This window comes from Cydia fagiglandana, chromosome 2 (genome assembly GCF_963556715.1).
Source record: "Cydia fagiglandana chromosome 2, ilCydFagi1.1, whole genome shotgun sequence".
In the NCBI taxonomy this organism is placed as follows: Eukaryota; Metazoa; Arthropoda; class Insecta; order Lepidoptera; family Tortricidae; genus Cydia; species Cydia fagiglandana.
This window is the reverse complement of record NC_085933.1, coordinates 24,635,016-24,660,725: the sequence shown is the minus strand read 5'-3', so window position 1 is coordinate 24,660,725 and position 25,710 is coordinate 24,635,016. Positions and strand designations below refer to the sequence as shown.

The following is a 25,710-nucleotide window of genomic DNA, read 5'->3' as shown; positions in this document are numbered from 1 at the left end:
CAGAATCGAAATCACAAAAAGAAATTGGCTACCCCATACAAAACAAAATATTGGTGAGCCGGAATATAAGATAAATTAATTAATTTTCTTCTCAATTTTGAAGTTGGTGCCATCTACACGACATTAATCGTAGTCAACTTGTGGCATTGCATGTATCGCTTTAGGTACTTACCTATCTAAGAAGAATACTACCTTTCGTCTCATAACATAATATTTCGATGTCCACAGGGCAAGCGGGCGTGAACCAGCTCGGCGGCGTGTTCGTCAACGGTCGGCCGCTGCCCGACGTGGTGCGTAAGCGCATCGTGGAGCTCGCCATCATGGGCGTGCGGCCCTGTGACATCAGCAGACAGCTGCTGGTGTCACACGGCTGCGTGTCCAAGATCCTCACGCGGTTCTATGAGACGGGCAGCATTAGACCAGGCTCCATCGGTGGAAGTAAGACCAAGGTTAGTAAACTTGGGCGTACGGCCCAACATTATAACTACTTGTATTGTATTTGTATCCCATGGCTGCGTGTTCAAAACCCTATCACGGCTCTGCGAGACACGCAGCAAGCAGCAAAGAGGCTTCAAGTTAAGTAAAATAAAACTAAGGTGGTGAACCTACATACCAGACCCGCCAACTGCTGATGGTCTCTTTTCATGTCCTGGTTCCGTATCCGAGATTTTCTCGCAGAGAACCATTTGTAGAAATAGATGCACTTATGACAAGGAACCTGAATTAATTAATTAATTTCAACTATACTGCACAAATTCAAAATGTTTTGTATGACATAAAATACATATTAAAATCTGCTAGAGTTTTAAACCGAAATCGAGGGTGATGTCATAAGCGATATTTAAATTGACTTGACACATAACTGTGACGTGATATCGGCTTGATTAAACAATAATTAAATCTGCAATCGTCCACTCTAGGCCATTGCAGTCCACTTCCTGGTCTATTTAGACACGAATGCAGTCATGTTATAAAACGATTATTTAAAATCATTAAACAAGAAGAAGTTACAAGTTACCACTATATTTAGAGAATATTGCTTTATAAATTCTAAATCCTTAAAGTTACCTCTAAAGTTAAACAGGTTACCTCGATCCTCGATTCAACACAATTTTCTCACAAAGTTCTTCTTTGGCTCAAACCCAAAATAAGCTAGGTTAAGGTATTTTATCTGTTTAATGAAAAATTGTCGCTTGTCTACAATTAAGTATACAACTTGGTTATTTATCATGTTCTTTAGTGTTGAAAAGATCGATAGTACACACTAAACCCGTAAAAATATTGTTTTTTTTCTCCGGTGTCAATCAATAGTTCCTACCTACCAAATCAACCATACAATCAAATTTCTACTCGAATCTCTAAAACGATATCAACAAATTATCTCCTCTGCCACCTGGATCAAATGGATCTAACTCACGAACAACACAGAGCATCAAAATCAACAATGCAACCGTCGGCCGGCCGAATCGGCAACGGCTGTAATTATACTAATTATAAACTATAAAATGACCCGGCTTTAGGCTTCTGAGACGCCTTTCGACACGGCCGGGAGGCGAGAAACGCGGCGACTGGGTGCTGCGGTTCCGTAGGTTAGTTTTTAGTGGCACCTTGTTTGTTAGTGGCCAGTGTTTTTAAAAAATGTACCATAATTTAAAAAGAGTCAAATATACTCTGGCATACCTACTTTGTCAGTAGGTAAAGTTAAAAGAAAAATAATTTCGCGCCTTTTGTATACTGACAAAATGGGTGTGTTTGATTATATTTTTTATAGTTTTTCCTCAGTCTTGTATTTCAGCGATACATATTTCATTAAAGTTTTCGCGTATGGTGGATCTTTTGCAAGGATAATTCAAACTCTTCTATTTTAATTCTTAGTTCGCCTTTGTACACATTTATTGTATTTTCTCTGTGTTATGTACTTGTTTTGTGCAATAAAGTGTTTACTACTACTACTACTACTTAATTCATCTATGATAATTCATAAATAACTATAATTTGCACATTTTTCTTATACCTATAGTTAGATCAATTATTTCAGTTTCATTTTGTTATTAGATGACAAATTTTCAATCATCAAAATTTGCTAAAAATTTACTCTTTTTGATTATCTTATCCACTTTAACGTGCCAATAAGAAGTAAAGCCAGCTCAAAACATTTTCTAAAAAGCTTCATGTGACGAAACGAGCCACTAGTCCTCAGGAACCCAGAAGCGTTCTCCAGTAAGCGTATTCAACGCGGCCTCGCCGAATTCGGTACGCATATAAAACTACCATTCCGACTCAAACGAACGCCGACGTCAGAAATTGATTACAACAAAATACTACCAAATCACCGAATACTTTTATTGGCGCTGTTATTTTTATGGAAATGCTTAATTGACCGCTAATCAAGAGTGTCGATTGCTGGATCGAATGCCGGTCAGATTGCGGTCGTGTCGAATGAGCCAATGACATGATATCATCGTGAAATACACATTTTAAAGTTCACATTCTTGGTCGAGGATGCACTGTTGCAGCATCGAGTTAGGAGTATGATTCAAATTTTTAAATATTTCTACTGTGTACATATTTAGTAGTGAAAAAGAACTAAATTACTGGGTGAAGTATTTAGCAAAATCCTGACAACACCCATTTGTTGTCTCTACGAGTATTTACTATAGAATTTCTTACAATTTAATGCATGTATTATATTTACTTTAAAAATAGAGCACCACATATTGCCTTGAGATGAATTAACGTATCGCTGTAAAGGGTTCCGAACATCACGATGCATTTTATTTTAAATTCATTATACGCAATATAATCTGTTATCGTTGTCATTAGGTATTAGGTTACAGAGGAAGGAGATGGCGAAAAGAGTCTAAAAAATCTACTTTAACACGGGTAAATTAAAGGGTAAATGAATATCCTTAAAGGTACCTGCTTAAACTCTGACGTAGTAGGATTTTGTTCAAATACCTAATTAAATGAGTGAAAAAATTAATCGAAACTGGTAAAACTTTAGCCAGCAGCGTGACAGCACACAAAATATAATTAAACACAAAATAAATAATTAAACCGCAACAGTCCCTTGCCTAATTGCAGAAAACACTGGCAGAATAAACCCGGATCGAATCTCAGACCGAATCGAATTAAAACTGAACTCATCAAAATCGATTGCAATGTCATATGTCGGACAAAACCTTTCGGCGAGTGACCTATGCTCAAGGCCCAATGATTCCGATAATTGTTCAATCAAACGGTTTTCCGATAAAATATTTGTCTGTTCACGATTTCAGAATTAGACTACGAGTATAGCAATGAAATGTAAATATGTAAAACACCTTAAAGCATGGTGCAAATGGTACAATTGACCCACATTTGGGAGGACGACCATGGGACAAGTGTTATTACATTCGTAGAGAGCAATAAAATGATAATTAACTTAGGAGGACAAGCCAATCGATCATGAGATGATAAACTAACTTAAGAGTTATAAATGGCAATAAATGGTAAGATATATTAAGTACTTCAACACTACTGTGATTCGTTTTGCACGTGTTTTTCAACCGATTTTGTTGTTGTTGCTAGGCTTTGTTTTTGTTAACTCATGATTATTACTTTTGACTCGACCGTTACGAATAAAAATCTACGAGCGAAATTGATTTCAAATAAAGCTAAACGTTTCCAATGAATTTGTCGATGAACCATAGCAAAATCCGTATGTGTATCGCAATTAAAACAAAAAGACCGAAACTAATTTCACAACGTGAGAAAACACGCGAACTCCAAATATTTACCGTTACTTCTGTTCTAATGGCGAAAATCCTGAGCTTCACAGTAATTAACAAATCCATACGAATATAAAACAGATACAAAGTTAGCTTTGCAGGTTTTCTCTTGCGGCGTCAATTACTACTCGTAGTTTGATAGTATGAAGCTACAGGCTACGCAAGTTCTGATGAGGCATGTACAAGTTTGTTAATCCGTATCACGGTTTTCTAGATAATCGGTGATCGGTTCAGAAGCTTTAATACGCCGGTGCCACTTGATAATAATTGACCCTCTATTCCCGGAACAATTAAACTTTAACTGTTGCTTAGCACGAAAGTAACAGCGTGGTTGTAATGGTTTGTAATAAATACGAGGCTTAGTGTAAAAGAATATACTTCGGTCGGTGTGTCTTTGATCTTAAAACTATGTATGACAATGTTATTTGAACGGGAAACTATGTCTGTTGGTGTGAAAACGGTGTGAATATATGCCATTTCTCAACATTCTTCGAAAAAGGGCCAATAGTGTCAGCACTATGCCTCCATTGTGTGGCAAAAATGGCTAAAAATACGTAAGTACCTAATATTTTTTCTGTCATTAGGTATTTACAAAATAGGTAGCCTTGGTACTAAAGGTATCTTCGGCACGGCATTCTTCGTACCTAAGTAAACAGTTGATTCTACCGGTACCTTATTCTTCAAGGTTCTAGGTTTTGTTAATTCTTCATTACTTATTATGTTATTCTATTAGCTATTTAATTCATCATAAAATGTACAGACATATTGCAAAAAAACATTAAATTAAACTTAAACCTATAAGTTATATTTTGGTTCGAATTTTGTTATTAGATACTAATAAGGAAATAATATATTTAAATTACTTATATTATTATGTGACTAAAAACACTAAGTTTTCCCCATCAATTTTAGCACTTATTGGAAAATTTCCAATAGATATTCTAAATTAATCCGGATAAGTTTATCGACCTCCAAACAAAACAAATCACAATTAGGTAGAAACGCAGACTGCACGGTCGATCTCCGAATCACCAAACCGTTTATGGTCACTTATCAAAACACCGTATTTGCACGCCTCAAACCCCAATCTACATACGTACGCTATCCGTTTTACGGCCACGAGTTATGGCCTTTATGATCGATGGCCACAGTTTATGGTCAAATGGGCATAATTAGTGGAGCCGCCACAGCCTCCGCGTCTTTATGGCCAGTGGGCGGTACACTATTGAACTCGACATTCACAGTTCTATAATTTGGCGTATTTGCAGTGCAAATTTTGCACCGCTTTGCCTTTATTATCTGTATTGATGGGCACGAATTAGTGTTCTTTACTTGTTTCTTAATTTCCACTCCCTTCTACTGTGCTGTTAAGTTTGTAGTTTATCTGTGTTAACGTGGCTATGGATATAACAGCAAATTACTTAAAGTTATCTATCTGTAAACTTTTCATGGCTTAACTAGAGAATCAATGTTGAAAAAAGGAATCTTACGTGTGTAAACCATATTTGTTTTTTAAATTGTCTTCTTAATTATCCTTAAGAATTAAGACGAAACAAAACATTATTACACATCGAAAATAGACTTTTTTTCAGGAATATCTGTTTTAACCTAGGTATAGGTACGGGAAAAAATATTTACTAAAAAATTGTACCTCCATATTTTTTTATCTTGCATTCTCCAATTTGCTATTTTTACTGCTCCATAAAGTATGTATGAAGTTGGTATTCACTTATTTTACTAGTTAATATGAATGTGACCGAAGGGCCGCTTCGGTATAGCCAATTAGAAGGCTTTCGCGCACTCGAGAAATTCCCTGGCCAGTGTGTGAATACTCTTATCTCATTACATGGGCAATGCACGCATGTTGGATATGGAAAAAAGTACTTTATGTCGCAGTGAAGAAGATTTAAAATAAAATAATTGACGTACAAAAACTAAGAGATGGAAATATTATAAAAGTTTTCTCTATGACACTGACGTCTCATGTGCATATCAATTTGAAAATACATGACTACGAAACAATGTAAGTACTGTAAGTACGGTCGAAGGTACCTATTAATTTATGACCTGATACCTTGTCACAGTGACAATCAATATGAAAGTCGCTAGAGACCGCAAACTATTATCACTGTGACAAGGTACACAGTGGGAACAAAATTAAAATTTTCGACTTTACCATCACGCTCCGCGATTATTGCGCCATTTAGGGTACTAGCTAAATTGGTTGTTCAATACTTACGCTATAGAATTTTCAATTTAGCAAGAACCCTAAATGGCATTACAATCCCGTGTGGTGACTGTACATACAAAGTTCACAATACATATTAAATATTAACGCCGGCATGAAACAAAACATAATAGCCACCATAATTAGTCCATGTCGATTATAAAACGACAACTCAGAACATGGTTGACGATTATTCAAACACAACGTACACGGAACCGCGCCAATTAAATACCATCCCCACACGTTCCGAATCGCCCCCAATTTCCGGACGGAACGCGACAATTTATCCTAATAACATGTTAATACAACGGGGGTGAACTTCTACCTGAACGCGGCTTCAGAACGCTCTTTTACGATATCTTTATTAGATCTCGCGTTCGGAATCCAAAAACAAGGTCGGAAATTTTTACTATTGTTTTTTTTTAAAGATTGACATTCGATAGGATAAGGGAAATAAATGTACGTTCGTTTTATTTATCGCTTATTTGTTATTAAATAGATAATTATGACGTTTAAGGGTCAAAGATTAATTTATTATTTCTAGTTATAACCCATACAACCATTTCCAGTCGCCGTTACGACGCGGTGTAGACACATCTTGTGTCGACACCGTCTGTTTCGGTCACAATTCCAGTCGCAGAGTCGTCGCCGTGTCGACACAGTTACCAGAAATGGGGAAGGGTCGACACATGACACAAAGTGACATAAAGTGTGGTCGCCGTGTGCACACATTGTTTCGGGTTTGCGACTACTTTATGCCAAAATCATTCGTTCATTCGTTCATTTTGTTCCTGTCAAATGGAAACTGTCAGATGGAAAAATAGTTAAATAAAAATAAGTGACATTAATACGCCATCTCTAAAACGGATTACAAGACGTAATTATATATTGTTTGCATTTATATTACAATAGGACTTAAATTATTATGGGGAATTAAACTGCTCGAGTGATTTGATAAACTAAGTGTAATATAATCAACGCGCCACCACATTGTTTTAGTTTAGCCGGAAATGAAATTGTTTACTTCTCAGTGCTTGTGTTCATAAATATATTATTTGATGCATTTTTAGTACTTCGATGCGTATAATATACTTAAATAACAGAAATAACGCTTTACATACTACGAAACTTGTTAATTATGATGTATAAATATGGTTTAAGGCTGAGAAATATTGCAGTCACAAAGTAGTCGCAAATGTTTCGACTTTGTGTCGACTCTGTGTAGACACATGACACGCGCTGTCAAAAGTAATAACAAAGTTACTGGATTTGCAAAATGGCTCCTTGTGTTCATTTGTTTTCAGACATTCTCAAAGTGTAAAAATGACGTGGTCAGAGATGGGACTTAATAGATTAACTGTTTATTCGACTAATTAATGGAATAAAAAAAGTTAATCCTCAAATTTTAATCACGATTAGTTTAGTCGACCTAACATATATTGAAATTGAATTAATCTGAACATTAATCGAATATATTATCGATTAAATCTCGGTTGGAAGTTGACAGGGGGCCATTTTTGTACGTAAAAATAATAGAAATGTCTTGCATGCAGATGGTAGCCAAACACTTATAGGTTGGAATCCAAAATGGCGGCCATGCACTATGCCATAAAAGTCGTCAGGGGTGTCGTTTTATAGGTTTTAGGAGGCGCAGATTTCAAAAATGATGACCATTTTGGATTCCAAGATGGCGGCCATGCACTATGTCATAAAAGTCGTCATGGGTGTCGTTTTATAGGTTTTAGGGGGCCCCGATTTAGAAAATGATGACCATTTAGAAATCCAAAATGGCGGCCATGCACTATGTAATAAAAGTCGTCATGGGTGTCGTTTTATAGGTTTTGGGGGGCGCAGATTTAGAAAATGATGACCATTTTGGATTCCAAAATGGTGGCCATGCACTATGTCATAAAAGTCGTCATGGGTGTCGTTTTATAGCTTTTAAGGGGCGCAGATTTCGAAAACGATGACCAATTTGGATTCCAAGATGGCGGCCATGCACTATGTCATAAAAGTCGTCATGGATGTCGTTTTATAGGTTTTAGGGGGCCCCGCTTTCGAAAATGATGACCATTTTGGAATCCAGAATGGCGGCCATGCACTATGTCATAAAAGTCGTCATGGGTGTCGTTTTATAGGTTTTGGGGGGCGCAGATTTCGAAAACGATAACCATTTTCGATTCCAAAATGGCGGCCATGCACTATGTCATAAAAGTCGTCATGGATGTCGTTTTATAGGTTTTGGGGGGCGCAGATTTAGAAAATGATGACCATTTTGGATTCCAAAATGATGGCCATGCACTATGTCATAAAAGTCGTCATGGGTGTCGTTTTATAGGTTTTAGGGGGCGCAGATTTCGAAAACGATCACCATTTTGGATTCCAAAATGGCGGCCATGCACTATGTTATAAAAGTCGTCATGGATGTCGTTTTATAGGTTTTAGGGGGCCCCGCTTTCGAAAATGATGACCATTTTGGAATCCAGAATGGCGGCCATGCACTATGTCATGAAAGTCGTCATGGGTGTCGTTTTATAGGTTTTAGGGGGCGCAGATTTCGAAAACGATGACCATTTTGGATTCCAAGATGGCGGCCATGCACTATGTCATAAAAGTCGTCATGGATGTCGTTTTATAGGTTTTAGGGGACGCAGATTTCGAAAATGATGGCCATTTTGGAATCCAAAATGGCGGCCACGCACTATGTCATAAAAGTTGTCATGGGTGTCGTTTTATATGTTTTAGGGGGCCCTGATTTCGAAAATGATGACCATTTTGGAATCCAAAATGGCGGCCATGCAGTATGTCATTAAAGTCGTCATGGCTGTCGTTTTATAGGTTTTAGGGAGCGCAGATTTCGAAAATAATAACTATTTTGGAATCCAAGATGGCGATCATGCACTATGTTAAAAGTCGACATGGATGTCGTTTTGTTGGTCATGGTCATCATTTTCGAAATCTGCTCTTCCTAACACCTATAAATCAACATCTATGACGGCTTATATGACAAAGTGCACGGCAGACATCTTGGAATCCAAAATGGTCATCATTTTCGAATTCTGCACTCCCTAAAACCTATAAAACGATATCCATGACGACTTTTATGACAAAGTGCACGGCACACATCTTGGATTCCAAACTGGTCATCATTTTCGAAATCCGCACTTCCTAAAACCTATAAAACGATATTCATGACGACTTTTATGACAAAATACGTAGCGGCCATCTTGGATTATAAAATGATCATCGTTTTCGAATTCTGCACTCCCTAAAATCTATAAATCGACATCCGTGACGACGCAAGTTATCTTTATTTTCAGATCTAACAAATTGCTACAGAATAAAAAGGACAAAAAAAGAAGCGAGGAGGTAATGAAACAAGCAAAAATACAGATGATTCCTCGACGCAATAGGATGCTTCTTAAATTGTGTCCAGATTTTTTTGTCATAAAAGTTTTTATTTTTCACGTATTACTCTCACAAGTTCTGTGACATTTCGACCTTGTAATTTTTTAAGTACATGTTTTGTTTATCTGTGAGGATCTCACTAGAATAATATAATCAAGGTATGTTTATATTTGATGATTGAAATAGTAACGCAAAAAAAAAAAATATTTGTGTCTTATATTCCTGCCGAAGACTTTTATTTTTCCTTTTCCTTCTACACAAGTTTGGTCAAGTAATAAGAATTTAGGGCTCTCAATTTTATTTTGACTTCTACAACAGTAAAGCTACGAGGCCATGTTTGGTATCGTTTTCGTATAAATTCGCAGTACCAAATTTAGTTATGGTATCACATTGACACCATTCCAAAGTAAAAACATATAAAATTACTTTCTTTTAAACTCCTCTTCACGCATAAACTGCTGAACAGTTTTAATTTAAATTTAGTACACATATATTTTGAGTCCCGAGACAGGACATAATAAGTTATCTCAAAAATCATCCTTCAAAGGTGTGAAATGAGGTGTAGGGAGGAATTCAGAATTGACTTCTTGAAGTTAATACTGTTTAAGTTTGAAGTCATGTTTTTTTTATCATTTTTAACTAAATCAAAGATGTAGACCATCCCAAATTTAATATAAATCGGTTCAGCGGTTATTGATTTCCCGTACAAATTTCCACGCCACTTTTCACACCTTCAAAAGATGATTTTGGTTATAAGATCTATCCTATGTCCTGTTCCGGGACGCAAACTATTTCTATACCAAATTTCAACGAAATCGGTTCAGCGGTTAAGCGTCAAGAGGAGTTTAAAAAAGACCGACCAAGTGCGAGTCGGACTCGCGTATTAAGGGTTCCGTACATTAAGTCCGACTCGCGCTTGACTGCACATTTCTAATAGGTTTTCCTGTCATCTATAGGTAAAGAACTATTTTGTGTATTCAGACAGACAGACATGCAGACGCACGATTGATCCTATAAGGATTCCGTTTTTTGCTTTTGAGGTACGGAACCCTAAAAAGATTGAAAAGAACCCTAGAAGACTAGAGAAGCGGATATCTCAAAAACTATTCAACATATCGAAAAAATTGACTGAATAAACTTGTAACAAATTAAATTAACTTTCATTTTGTATAAGTGGCCATGTCGCTAAGATGTATAGTTTCCGAGATATAATCGAAAAACCGGAAAATGGGACATTCAAAGCCCCCTCTCTTCCCCCCGCTCAAAGGCTACGGCCGGGGACTTTTGATATGTTCACCTCCTAACTTGTCCAAACCAAGTTACAGAGTCAAAAATTGTGTTCCGAGCATTTCCCTCTACAACTTTTTTGAGCATTCGTTGGCTGACCTAAGTAGCTTATTGAATTTCTTTAAAAACTTTTCTGTAAAAGGTTGACGGGTGTTGGGTGTTTATATGGTTTTGGTCGATTATTATCATTTGCATCGCCCATGATGACTTACTAGAATTACTTACGAGCACACGAGACACTAATAGTAGTTTGACAAACCTTGGTTTTCAAGAGGTATTTTATATTGACATTTGCTGTCACAAATTTGCTGTCAGATTTAGTCGCAAACCGCACGCAAAGTGCACACAAATGTGTCGACACCTTGTTACGGAAAAGTGTACACACGGCGACGACACTTTGTTTCGAAACAATTCTAGACACATTGTGTGGACTCTGTTACGACACATCTGACATTTAGTTACCACTTTGATGATTCTGCGACTGGAATGGTTATATGGGAAAGTTGGCAATTATTTAAACATTAGAGAAGTTTTAATAAGATTTTATATTCGCTTCCAGTAGTTGTTTGATTAATGATACCGGTGGCTTGTTTATGGTTAAGCGCATGGCAAATATATCATTCGCTATGAACATAAAAGGGTTAAAAAATATTCGTATATTATTGAAAACTTTCTGATAAGCATCGTCCGCCATGACATGCCAAAGAGACATTAACAGCTCTGTCAACTAATATGACGTGGATATGAAATATTCAATAGCAACACTAGCAATGTTTAATTGCATAAGCAATGGCAACACTGAAGCGCATGAATTGTAATTGTTGTTTTCATGAAATTATTAACATGGGGTCACACACAGGTGGACACGCTACTATGCCATTGGAATAATTTCAAACTATTTTAAGGACCACCGTTGTAGCAACTGAATTCAGAATTCAACTTTTAATGTTTATGGTTCTGCCTGATTCAGACAAAATTCAGAATATCAGTTCTTTTTTTTTAATCTGTACCAAACATTGTATTTGAATTTACTTTAATAGGGCCTCCCCTTTATAATATCTGATAGATAGATTTATGGAAACTAACTATACATATCCAAAATTATCATGTATAACAATAGACAGTAGTATAACAATAAAACGTAAGGCAAAGTATTACTTACATTCTCAAACCAATACGATAAGGAACTCGCATAAAAAATATGTAAAAGATTCACGGCTTGTATTGACTAAATCACAAGTCGCAACTAACAAATACCCACAAAAACTTTATTGAAACTTCAAACAGCCCGTCAAATCGAACGCGACATTTTCAAATAATTAGGTCGTTTTCCACAATCGCGGGTAGGATCGGGTAATTTGTAACAGTAATGGCGCGATTGGTCAAGTCGAGTCATGGGAAAGGCGAGCACCTGTCACCCGCCGTCACCTATCGCCGCGTTATCTGTGGAGGCCTTAATAACCACACGTGTGGAAGGGATGCGAGGAATTCGAACGATAAAAAATATAGTCAGTTTCACGTGTTTCGAGCTAGCTTGGCTGGAATTTAGGTATCTACTTAAAAGTCTCCCGATTGTTGAAGAGGCAAATTTAATAACACACACACATATATAAAACAATTCATTTGCCGAAATAGGTATTTAGTGATGTGACAGACTGAGACAGAGTCACACCACCATAAGGGTGCCTTATAAACTTTTTTACACGGAACATTTTCGTTTCATTCCCAATTTTCAGGATAATCCTGAAATTTTGTTATATCTAAGTAGGTACCTATGCGTGTTCTCAATTTGCAATACTCATACTTAATTCAAGCTATATAGTATTTAAGTCCTTATTTCATTGTGCTGTGTTGCACCCACAGGCACAACTGCGCCTAATAACCTGGTAAAAACCCTCCCACTGTGACCAAACTTTCCCTTTCCTTGCTGTCAAATTGACGCAGCTGACTGTACGTACATTCAAAAAACATTACTCTCATAATTATATTCTGTATAGCCTCAAAACTGTCCGAAATGTTGGTTTTGCCAGCACGCGGACAATGGACATTTTTGACGAGTTTCAGCGTTCGACAATAACTGACCATTTTTACCAGATTCGCTTCTGAATTATTTATAGCTTCATTTATTGACAATGATCATGGTTTACTGGCAGAGAATGTTGGGTATTAAGACCGCGATTTTATAGTTTTTGGGAGATAAATTCCTGTTACGAAAATACTGGAAATCAGAGAATTCGTCCTTTTTTAGGGTTCCGTACGCAAAGGGTAAAAACGGGCACCTATTACTTAGTCTGTCTGTCAGCTCAGCAGGGTGCATCTCATGAACCGTGAAAGTTGGAATGTTCACAGATAATCTATTTATTTATTTAATGATGATGTTAGTCTGTCTGTCTGTCTGTCTGTCACCAGGATGCATCATCATCACAGATTATTTTTTTATGATGTATTTCAGTTGCTGCTATAACAACAAATACTAAAAAGCACGGAACCCTCGGTGGGCGAGTCCGACTCGCACTTGTCTGGTTTTTAAATTAGCAAGAGCAATTGCCGAAATGCGAAGACGGGCAGAGGCGAGAGGCTCAATTTCTGGTCACTAACTTGTTCTTCAACCAGTTATATTTTATTTATGTACCTACTTATTATTTTATATTAAACGAGCATTGTTTGTGTCAACTAATAGTCAACTATAGATCGCGCTTAATGGAGTCAACTTTGTACCTTAATTAAAGGCCAAAGGCCACACCGGCCGTGTGCGTAGACGTGCACGGGCGCGTGCACTAAAATGTTGGAGCCGTGCACGCACACGTCACACAACCCTGCCGACCTGCCGACTCACATAAGGATGTGTATATCCCACCAAAAACATAAATGTAAAAAAGGAGAGCCAAGTTCAATACAAAAATTATGCTTGGCTGTGGGGCTCGCCGCAAAAAGAATGGAGATCTAAATGAGTGCCACTGCCAAGTTCTATGCAAAATCCAAATATGTATTTATAGGAACACAATAACATTATAAACAAGTATTAAACTCTATTTCTTTGCTTTATTGGATACCTATAACAATTGCTGTTATTTAAAAAAATGTGAGATCTTAAAGTAGGTTAGATTTGACTTGGCCAGTTTTCATTATATCAATCATTTTATATATATTGTAATTCTGATAAAACCTGGCCAAGCCAAATCTAACCTACTTTAAGATCTCACATTTTTTTAAATAACAGCAATTGTTATAGGTATCCAATAAAGCAAAGAAATAGAGTTTAATACTTGTTTATAATGTTATTGTGTTCCTATAAATACATATTTGGATTTTGCATAGAACTTGGCAGTGGCACTCATTTAGATCTCCATTCTTTTTGCGGCGAGCCCCACAGCCAAGCATAATTTTTGTATTGAACTTGGCTCTCCTTTTTTACATTTATGTTTTTGGTGGGATATCAATACTTTTTGTAAAGAAAACTAGGCAGGTATTGAGATTTAATGTTTTTTCTTGTGTTTCCGCTGTATGGTTTTTACTTCTGTTCTTTGTATAATTATGTGGTGCCGCGCGCCGTCGACGACACACCGTTGGCCGGTTGTTTAGAGCGTATTACAAGTTTTTTGTATGGGGACACCACTTATTTTTTGACTTAACTTTATTTTAATATAGCAAATATAATAATACATATATTGGGGTAGTTTCAAATATCTGCTTGTAACGGTTCCAACGCTACAATAAAAAAATATTTTTTTGTATGGGGACCCCCCCTATTTTTTAACTTTTTTTTATTTTTAGATTTTTCCCTACGCTTACACACAATAACCGAGCTGGATTCCAAATTTCATCCTTCTAGGTCATCTGGAAGTAGGTTAGGTTTAGGTACTTATATGTCAGTCCCAATAAAAAGTGTTTTTTTTGTATGGGGACCCCCCCTATTTTTTAACTTTATTTTATTTTTAGATTTTTTCCTACGGTTACATACAATAACCAAGCTGGTTTCCAAATTTCATCCTTCTAGGTCATCTGGAAGTAGGTTAGGTTTAGGTACTATAAGTCATAAGTCAGTCTTAAAATTTACGACTTTTTGACCTTCATACCTTTATAACCGTTTGAGCTAGCTTCATGAAATTTGGGCTTCTAGATATCCTTATGGATATAATTAAACACACGTAGTTTTATGTGTTTACGTCAAAGATGTTTTGAGTTATAGAAGGGTCAAAAGTGGCACCAAGTGGTTCGTGTAATATTACACTCGGCGCTGGCTAGCCAGTTCCTTTGCTTGAACTTGGCTTGACACGCTGCCGCGTGTCTAGATTACAACGCCCGCGAGTGCACGATTGCACATATACGCACACGCATCATCTGTGCACACTTGCACTGTATTTAAAATACCATTTACAATTGTTAAAAAGTTAAAAACAAAAAATCATCGCCCGCGTTAAATTCAAATTCGCTTCATTCACAAATACCTTCTGAAGTAAGATCCATTTGCTCTACAACATTAAGCTAATACCTACCTAAGTGGATTCACAAGCTGTAACGAATAAAAGCCGAATATCTAGACTAGGTGTGCAGTATATTATGTGCCTATCACAGAATTATATCATCATGGCAGACTAAGGCCTCATTTTGACGGCGCGCGAACTCTCACGCTTTTAGTTACATTGCGGACCATTGAGGTTACAACAACTCAGCCGCCCGATCAAATAACGCAATGTAATGAAACTCGCATGCGAGTTCTCGCACCGTCTAAATGAGCCCTAAACCTTGCGACTAGCCACCACAAAAGCCGGCCGATTGGCAGGCGATCGGCGGATTTTCGGATTTGCACCGATAATACACCGTTTACGAGTTCTCCGGATTACACTGTCAATATTATTACTCGCTTTAATACCGTAAAGCTGCTTCATAAAACATATTGGAAATTATAGCAGATATGCCCAGTTTATCTCTCCGGTTAGGACGCAGTCGCAAAGCTTGATAAGCAGTATATTGACAAGTTCGATTAGGTCAAAGGTACCTTGTATAAACTGTTACAGAAGAAGCATGTTATGATTGTGAATAAAACAAAAAGTGGAATTTTAAGAACCTTAAGGGGATCAACTCAAATACTCAATATATCCAGATAACTTCGATTAAGCTTGCTGAAAGAACAAGAGAATCCTGTGCTTCTGCAGCGGTTTAGAGCCACTTGCGCCAGCCAAGGTTATCTACTAACCAAACCTTTTACCCAGTGTCAATTTTACCTTTTACCAATTGTACTGGTAACCATGGTAACTCCAGATTGGGCACAAGATTAGATTGGGTAAGATTAGAGATTGGGTTTACCGGCAGGTAAACCCTGGGTTAGCGGCTTTACCCAGCCACAAGCTGGCTGGCTGGGTTAGAGGCCTTGTCACTCCAACGGTATCTGGGACGTTTTCCACCCAGATGCCCTATATGCTCTTCTCACAGTTCGATGCTCCCCCAACCTCTACAGGTGACTGAGACAGCGAAATCTAAATCTGAAGTTTATATACTGATTAAAATATTTAAGTACTGCGAAGTGCTTTTACGTGTCATTCAAGCAGAGTCGTATAAGCGTAAGCCGACTCTAAACTTCTTACTTATGGCTACGCATCTAAATTATACGTTTACGATTATATCCCTAGGAGAGCGGCTTTCTTGCTAAGTACTTATATGAAACCGTCTGGATGGGTGGCAAATTTCCTGTCTTATTAAATTTACAGCTCGCTGAGTAATTTTGTATTTAGCAGAAATATTTTTTATCCTAGTAGGTAACGTTGTAATACGCCGTGGAAAAGCATTTTTTTCGAATGCGCTCACTATGACACGCGTTTGACCAAAATGAAGGCAGCCGAAATAGCTTATTAAAAAACCGGGCAAGTGCGAGTCGGACTCGCGCACGAAGGGTTCCGTACCATAATGCAAAAAAAAAAACAAAAAAAAGCAAAAAGAAAACGGTCACCCATCCAAGTACTGACCCCTCCCGACGTTGCTTAACTTTGGTCAAAAATCACGTTTGTTGTATGGCAGCCCCATTTAAATCTTTATTTTATTCTGTTTTTAGTATTTGTTGTTATAGCGGCAACAGAAATACATCATCTGTGAAAATTTCAACTGTCTAGCTATCACGGTTCGTGAGATACAGCCTGGTGACAGATGGACGGACGGACGGACAGCGAAGCCTTAGTAATAGGGTCCCGTTTTACCCTTTGGGTACGGAACCCTAAAAACTGTATCTTGTTGGCCACCCAGCCAATTTACCAATGCGCCTTACTACGCGAAATGTCAACGAACAAAAACTGTGCAAAGATATGCATGGGATATCATTCACACCAAATAAAACCAAGAAAAAAAAACACGTAATGATCGAAATCCTTCCGTTAACTTTAATCACAAGGCACCTAAAGTATTTAAAACTCGAAAAATCATCGAATCTTAAAACAAAAACAGAACCGTATTATTATCGACATAAGGGCACATTTAAACATGTTTTTTATTTGGTATGGCATGATATCCGTGGTGATCTAAAAATAAAATAATAACCCAGGACTGCCTTCCCGACAGTTTCATCTGGTAGTCGGTTTCCGTCAACCTTGCAATCCCTATTATAATTCCAGAATTCCTCGATGTAGGAATCATAGCGTTTTAAGTAGAGGTGGAACGACAATTTTTTTATATATTTGCTCACAAGCAACTAGAGAGCGTAAAGTTTCGAAAAACTTGGAAATTTCCTTAATTTTTCGTGAATTTTCCTTCATCATAGTTAGTATATAGTTAGGTAATTAAGAAAAAACATGAATTGACACAATGCATGAATTCCGGTCGAAATAAATTACGGAAGAAGATAAAGTCAGACCAAAAAAGTCTGAAGCGGATTTGATAGCGCACGCAGTGCAAGTGTCATTTATACGTCATAATTTCATAGAAGTTTGACGTTTAAAATAACACTTTCACTGCGTGAGCTCTCAAATCCGCTGCAGACTATTCTTGGTCTGACTCTACCTACATTTTGAAAGAGTGTTTGATGTGGGAGGAGTCCTTTTCAGATGCAAAACCAATTTTATCCAGCAATTTTTGACACCGTTTTAATTCTAAACAATACGTGTTCAATATAATTTTGACGTGACATTCTCAACCGCGGTCCGCAACGCGCGATACAGTAGCATTCCCTTCCCTCACCGCGCACGTCACGGCGCCGTTCACCGTTTTTGCCCCGCACATCCATCATGCCTTGACACATCCAATATCGCTTTTTGCACCGAGATGGCGCTGGCGTAACTGTCCGCAAACGCGTGGACGATTAGTGATTCTTATTACGGATTTCTATTAGACTTTCCACCTTGATGGGGTGAGAGATAATTCGCAGGGCGTGCGACTTTACTATAATGACTATAATGATACATTGATTCGATATTAATTCTAGAGGTTTCTCTGCTAATGTGGCAGGTGTTATGGTCTATAGTCTAGTTTACGGGGTGCGTAATTATGAATGAATTATTGTGATGTCAACGGGATACTTTGGGATTCAGCTGGCCCGTATAGTGCCAACTTTTTATACTTAACGGGTAACGTAATTAAGAGTTGATAACATGGATAAAATAAATATACAGGTACCTGAATATTAAATTGATAACATAGGCTTACCTGAGTAGGAATTAAGGAAAACAAAAAAGGTGCTTAATGATTTTGAAATTCAGGTGTTAGCACTTACATATCAAGAAAGTTAACTCACTCAAAAACTAAAGTAAAAAAATATTGTTATTGGTACTGACGTGGTGTTAATCTTTGTAATCTTTCGATCCAAATATTCATATGTCAGTTCGAATTAAGAATTTCGGCTTAGCTTTTACAGTTTTGCCAAAGGTGCCATTCTTCCGGTTTTGCTGCTTTTTTTCGCGCCTTTTCGTAGTGACAGTAGTTGGCCAGAAACATTTTACCTGTTCTCGATAATGCGTAATCCCAAGTCAAGCTACTTAGACTGCGATCATGTTGCGGAGTAAATGACCATGAGATGAAGCGGTTTTTTGCTGTCATCTGTTATACTTTAACGCAGATGAAAGTTACACTACAGTTTCACATCACAGTCACACGCGGAGCTTTGCGACATATGTTGTAAAACTTGACTAAAGTATAGGCACATATAACTATATGTTTCGTCTTTAAATGAAAATATACTGTGATACTCTAAAGTCTAATCTACATAATAGGAAATGTTGTAGGTAAATGTACAGGCAGTCGTGGTAAGGCTAATACTTGTTAGAATTAAAGGTAGGTAGTAGGTAGGTAGGTACCTATTTATTACTGCCTCACTTTAGTTAAGTAGATAGACGCGGTCTTATCACTCACAAGTTGAGTGACATGTCGTTGTCGTTATGGTTACACGTCTGAAAATCGCAATGACCTAATCTAATCCGGCTAATCCCTATCGGAATTGTTAGACCTAAGTACTTGTTTTATTTGGTCGGATTATTACTAAACAGGAAGTAATCGTAAGAAAACGCGAGAAATATTAAAAACCGTCAGGATTATTAAAAAAAAAAACTTTCCGTTGCAACCATTTCCTTCATCCCAACTATCATCTGTTTGATTGAATTTACGGAATCGAGATTAAAAATCAATTACACCTATTTTTTGCCGCGAAAACGCTTCCTCGCACGCATGCGTGCTTTTAAAACATAATTACGGTACGCTTAAGTAGTCTGTCAAAGTTAATGTGTAAATAGTAGCCTTCGGGATTAGGTGTGGTAAAGTATCCCTTTTCGAGCGAAGGCGTCAATTTTGGCGGGAAACTAATAATTACGCCATTAGACGCTCAATCGATATCCTATTGAGCGCACAATTTTAGCGCCATATTTTTTCTTTTTTCAATCGAAGGGCGCGTTCACGGGGTAATCTATAATTATTTATGATGCGTTCAAAATGCATGTCATAATATTTTGTAAGACTTGAAGATTTCTATTGTGTGGAAGTTGAACAATTATAAATTATTTCCATGATAGTAGTCTAGTATTAAGTATTTAAAAGGTTTACCAGACATATGCGTGTAGTACATTTTTGTTATACCTACGTACTTACTTAATGTTTATACATAGGTACTTAATACATTGCACATATAAAGCTCTATTTATTTTTGTACCCTCAAATGCATGTAGAGCGATAACGCATAAAATTTTGTAGGCACGTCCTCGTACCATGTACCTTAAAATTTTAAGTACCTAACCTTGCTCGCTTTTTCAATTTATATCATCCAGAGATTCAGGAAAAGTGTCTCATAAGTACTTACATAAAATTCGAACTAACGAATTAATGATAGTTTGACCAATTTATTTTATTTCCTCTATTCAAAATATAGCATCACACAAAAATAGTAAAGTTGCAAGATGCTTATCAAAATTAGATTTAGTGTCGGAATTTTAATTACAGTCCCGTATCTTTACAGCACTTCATGTCCACAGGTAATATTGGTGTATTAAAGTCCGTGCGAACTCACAGGTGGCCTCAGTAATGACTTAGTACGCCGGCTTTACCCATTACTCGGTGGTGAGCGTACTGTCCACAAAACTGATTATTTTATACCTTATTACAAGCGCATAAAGTCTAAATGTGGTCAGATAATTGTTGCTGTTGGTATAGGACGTATTATTGTATATTATGATCGATATGGCTACTGGGTTTTGTAATTTTTGGCCGGTAATCTGGATGATAAATTTGTTTTTGGGAAATGACACACGTGTGGTAAATCCCAATAAAAAAACATGAAAGAATTCAGGGAATTCTAAGTATTTCCGATTATTCATCTGTTATGCTTCAGCTTTTTACATGCCAAATTTAATCAATGTTGTTCTAGTACTAGTGGTTTAGCTTCGAACTAACTTTCAGCCAGAGTTCCTTAACTTTAAACTTAAACGCCGTTTACTGACTCAAGATGTCAGAGTTGATAACATTATATTATAAATATAATTACCTACACCAAGTGCAACCAGGAAGCAATCTGTATAAAATAATTATCTGCACACAAAAAACAAAGCTGCACAACAAACATGCATTAAGAACAAATGGGATTACATATTACATTGTCATTAAAGGATAATACCACTATGGAGTAAAACTAAAACGCCAACGTTTAAGCATACTACTTATACTATTTCTTACGAGTTTTAAACACTAAGCGCCACTAGCACCATTCTACTAACCAGAGGTTACCGGTTAAACTTAAACCTGGATTGGAAACCTTGGTTACCAGTAACGGTGGGTTAACGGTTTAACGGGTTAATCGTTAACCGGATGGTGCAAGTCACCGATTCCTACTAGACCCTACAGTTTTAAAGCTATAAGTATTCTAAAACTCCCTCTCTTTTCCAGCAAGTCGCGACCCCGACCGTGGTCAAGAAGATCTTGCGCCTAAAGCAGGAAAACCCTGGCATGTTCGCGTGGGAGATCCGTGAGCGGCTGCTGAGCGCGCGCGTGTGCGAACCCCACTCCATACCGTCTGTGTCGTCTGTGAACAGGATCCTGAGGAACAGCGGGCTGGCGTGGAGTGAGGATGAAGGGAGGAGTGGTAAGTAAATGTTGTACAGTCCGTCCTTCTCAGCAAGTGAACCCTACATTGGTCAAGAAGATCCTGCGCTTAAAGCAAGAGAACCCCGGTATGTTCGCGTGGGAGATCCGCGAGCGGCCGCTGAGCGTGCGCGTGTGCGAACACCACTCAATACCCTCTAGCTATGTCGTCTGTGAACAGAATCCTGAGGAACAGCGGGCTGGCGTGGAGCGAGGATGAAGGGAGGAGTGGTAAGTAAATGTTAAACAGTCCGTTCTTCTCAGTAAGTGACCCCTACATTGGTCAAGAAGATCCTGCGCCTAAAGCAAGAGAACCCCGGTATGTTCGCGTGGGAGATCCGCGAGCGGCTGCTGAGCGCGCGCGTGTGCGAACCCCACTCAATACCCTCTGTGTCGTCTGTGAACAGGATCCTGAGGAACAGCGGGCTGGTGTGGAGCGAGGATGAAGGGAGGAGTGATAAGTAAATGTTAAACAGTCCGTTCTTCTCAGTAAGTGACCCCTACATTGGTCAAGAAGATCCTGCGCCTAAAGCAAGAGATACCCCGGTATGTTTGCGTGGGAGATCCGCGAGCGGCTGCTGAGCGCGCGCGTGTGCTAACCCCACTCAATACCCTCTGTGTCGTCTGTGAACAGAATCCTGAGGAACAGCGGGCTGGTGTGGAGCGAGGATGAAGGGAGGAGTGGTAAGTAAATGTTAAACAGTCCGTTCTTCTCAGTAAGTGACCCCTACATTGGTCAAGAAGATCCTGCGCCTAAAGCAAGAGAACCCCGGTATGTTCGCGTGGGAGATCCGCGAGCGGCTGCTGAGCGCGCGCGTGTGCGAACCCCACTCAATACCCTCTGTGTTGTCTGTGAACAGGATCCTGAGGAACAGCGGGCTGGCGTGGAGCGAGGATGAAGGGAGGAGTGGTAAGTCAATGTTAAACAGTCCGTTCTTCTCAGCAAGTGACCCCTACATTGGTCAAGAAGATCCTGCGCCTAAAGCAAGAGAACCCCGGTATGTTCGCGTGGGAGATCCGCGAGCGGTTGCTGAGCGCGCGCGTGTGCGAACCCCACTCAATACCCTCTGTGTCGTTTGTGAACAGGATCCTGAGGAACAGCGGGCTGGTGTGGAGCGAGGACGAAGGGAGGAGTGGTAAGTAAATGTTAAACAGTCCTATTTTCTTCTCAGCAAGTGGCGACCCCTACTGTTATGAAGAAGATTCAGTACCTAAGCGCCTTGGAAAGGCTTGCGGTTGGGCTGGCTCCAGCCCACTGGCCATAGGTAGTTCGAGTTCTTGCCATAAAGCACAGCGTGATTCGATTCGCCACGCTTAATGCAGTTAGGTTTCCCTATCCACTATGTCGCCTGTATAGGGCTACCGCGAGTTACACGAGATCTGATTTCCATTACCGCCGTTTGTCGGCGACGGACTGTCTAATATTTTTAGAGTTTCGAAACGTCGCTTCATAATTAACTGACCAAAGTGAAATCGTCCCTTCCACCTGAATACACCATTACCTACGGAATATATTTTTAAGAATGATTAATTCAATTAAGTCAACTTCTTATCAAATCGACTTATAAATGTAAGCGACAAGAATCTACACATTAACCAACTATAATCGTATTTCAACACCAAAATAAAAGCAAACAACGTCAAACAACTTCACAACGGACGTAAATTCTCGGCACCAGGTGCGACAGCGACATACACAACTATGTCTATTTAATTATAGGAAAACAGATTGTCGGGAACCATAAAATGTCGACTAAATTAGTAGGCTTTAATTAGGTTAAGATGTTCATAGAATTTTAGTGCCCCGTTTTGTTTTAACAGACTCTATTGCTTTAATCCATTAAAAGAACAATATTTGTAGATGAGGTTTACATATGTAGGTCAATCTTTTTTCGAAAACGTTTTGGTTTTGAGATGTAAGAGGGATATACAAAGACGATAATCTGATAGTCCGGTGTTGCATTCCGTGCTTTCTCTTGTCTTTTTTAGGATACAACAGGGAATGCGCTAAAATAGGAATAACATTGTAATTTGTACACTTTCATTTGTGACATCATCATGTCCAATTTTGGGAGCATAACCGATAAATAATTATTTATTTTTCTTTTCAGATTCCTACCCGCCATCGGAACCTCAAAACGTCATGGATTACATGTCGTTGAAGAACCTACCGCCGTCTATGCCAACTCAGCAGAACCCACCATACTTCGCGCACACCGCCGTCAGGATCCCGCCTCCTCAACCCTCGGAGCCGCTTTACGATAGGCGGCTCGCCACCTCCTGGCTCCTAGCCAATCAGGTCCAAGCCCAGGGCCTCTTGAAACCCTACCCCATATCCCCATGGCAGAGAATCATGATCCCCTACCATCCAGATTCGAAAAACTTCTCGCCATACGCCATTAATCTGCACAACGATCTCTTAACCCGGATCAATCCGGATGAAGTCAAATCCGAGAATTCTGAGCACATTTCTGTTGAAGCGAGCGACGATAGCAGAGATAAACAAGAGACGGAAGAAGAGAGAAAAACGCCACATGAAAAAGAGAAGAAGAAAAATCCTTACTCCATCGAAGAGCTTTTGAAGAAGCCAGACAAAATGGTGAATTCGAATCCTGTCGTGTTCCACAACTTTCTGCGACAGCCTAGCGGGAGTATGATAGAGTATGGGAGGGAGAAGGACTCTAGTAACAGAAGCTCGCCTGCCAGCTTCTGCTCCGGGCAGAGTTCCAACGATGGCTTCACAGAATCGGACAGGCCTGAAATAAAAGCAGGGAACTAAAAAGTGAGAGCAGCTGTTTATCACAGGCCATTGTAAGAAATCATTTCAACAAGTACCTATTGTTTTAGAAAAAAATGCACCTACTATAAATAAATTTGCCATATTTCGGAAGAGATTATTTTACTCCTGCATTTGGTTAGGTATTTTATTTGTATGTAATTCAGTGTTGTTATATGTAGGTAATATATCTAGTAATAAGTAAAGCATTTATGGTCGACGCTGAATATTTTTGCACGGGAAAAGTTTCGTGCCATACAAAACTGACTTTAACCAGTGAAAGAATAAACTTTGAATTCCAGTGACAATGCTGTAACAAAATACCTTTAGCGAACAAAACTATGTTATGATATAATTATGTATTGTTAGAAAACTTATTCCTTGTAATTGTTTGTCATTATTCTAGCTAGATATATCTTTTACAGTACATATGGTCTTATTTTCCCGCACTAGTGCGTAAAATAGCACTTTTCTTGCGTATGACAAAAGTTTAAAGGGCCATATGTACTGTAAAACGTTGTACGATACACGTGCGAATAGGTAATTCGCAACTCGTGTCGATTTAAAACACTCCCTTCGGTCGTGTTTTAATTTATCGCCACTCGTTTCGAATTTCCTCTTTTCCGCACTTGTATTGTAAATAACTATTTTGGACAGTTACAAAATATTCATTATTATAATCTCATTCATTAGCTATTCTAAAAAAAGTCTGTATTTATGCTTAAATTAAGTTGATCTTTAGTGATTTGGTGTTCTTACACTACTATGGTATATAGATTATTTTTTATACTTAAAAAAAGTTTACTACATTAGAAAATTAAAACTTGTCACTTTTTCACTACAACATAATTGTACATAATTTTATACAAACTATTTTAGAAAGCTCACCCCAAAACTTTCCATGTTTGTTGTTCAATGAAAGTTAATTTTAAGTAGGTAAGTAAATTATAATATGTTGTCTATATCATCGCTGTAAAATTACTTGCTATAATTAGATGTAGAACAAACTTAGTGTAATGATCGTGTAATATATGATTCTGTGATATTGTAAAAAATAGTTTTAGGAAATAGAAATTTTCAAAATATTTTATCTTTAAGCCATTATTAAATTTTGACCAAGTAATGTAAAGTAGTAGTTAGTAGATTAATTCAGTACCTACGGTCAATATTTACTTATTAATCTTGATGTCCGAATGGTCAAGAGTGTATAGTATAGTATAGTATCAAGAACTAGATACTTACAGTAAAAAGACAGCAGTTTTTTAAAGTCTGGTTAAGTACTCTACTTCATTCTGGACAACACTTTAGTTATTCCGCGAGAAACCCACATTGAAATAATTATTAAAATACTTATTTATGTGTTTCACACATTTATCTATTGCTTATTGTTTATTTGACAGTATATTCTTGTATAGTTTCCTTATTAGGGACACAATAGTTGTTTAAAATAAAACAGCACAATAAACCAAATATTTAAAATTATAGCATTTCATTTACCCTACCAACTATCAAGAATTATACAACCTACCAATAACCCTACATAAAACACAGACAATGGTCAACCTTTATTGCAAAAAACTATTAACAACTCCACATAGTAAAAACTGCCAAAATAAATGGTTTCCAAAAAACACTTTGTCACATTTCAGTTTCATCGAAGTTCTTTCATGTTTACCAAAGTACCAAACTGCGTTAACAGA

The 25,710-nt window shown here is 38.0% G+C and overlaps 1 protein-coding gene across 1 annotated transcript; it reads left to right on the top strand.

The window, feature by feature from the left end:
* Positions 1-215: 215 nt before the first annotated feature.
* On the top strand, positions 216-24,349 carry LOC134673113 (paired box protein Pax-3-like; the record flags this gene model as incomplete). Its single annotated transcript, XM_063531052.1, has 6 exons — positions 216-449; positions 21,040-21,235; positions 21,503-21,695; positions 21,869-21,918; positions 21,956-22,144; positions 23,346-24,349. Coding segments are annotated over 6 exons (1,530 nt in total), but the record flags the coding sequence as incomplete, so codon positions are not given.
* Positions 24,350-25,710: the final 1,361 nt, after the last annotated feature.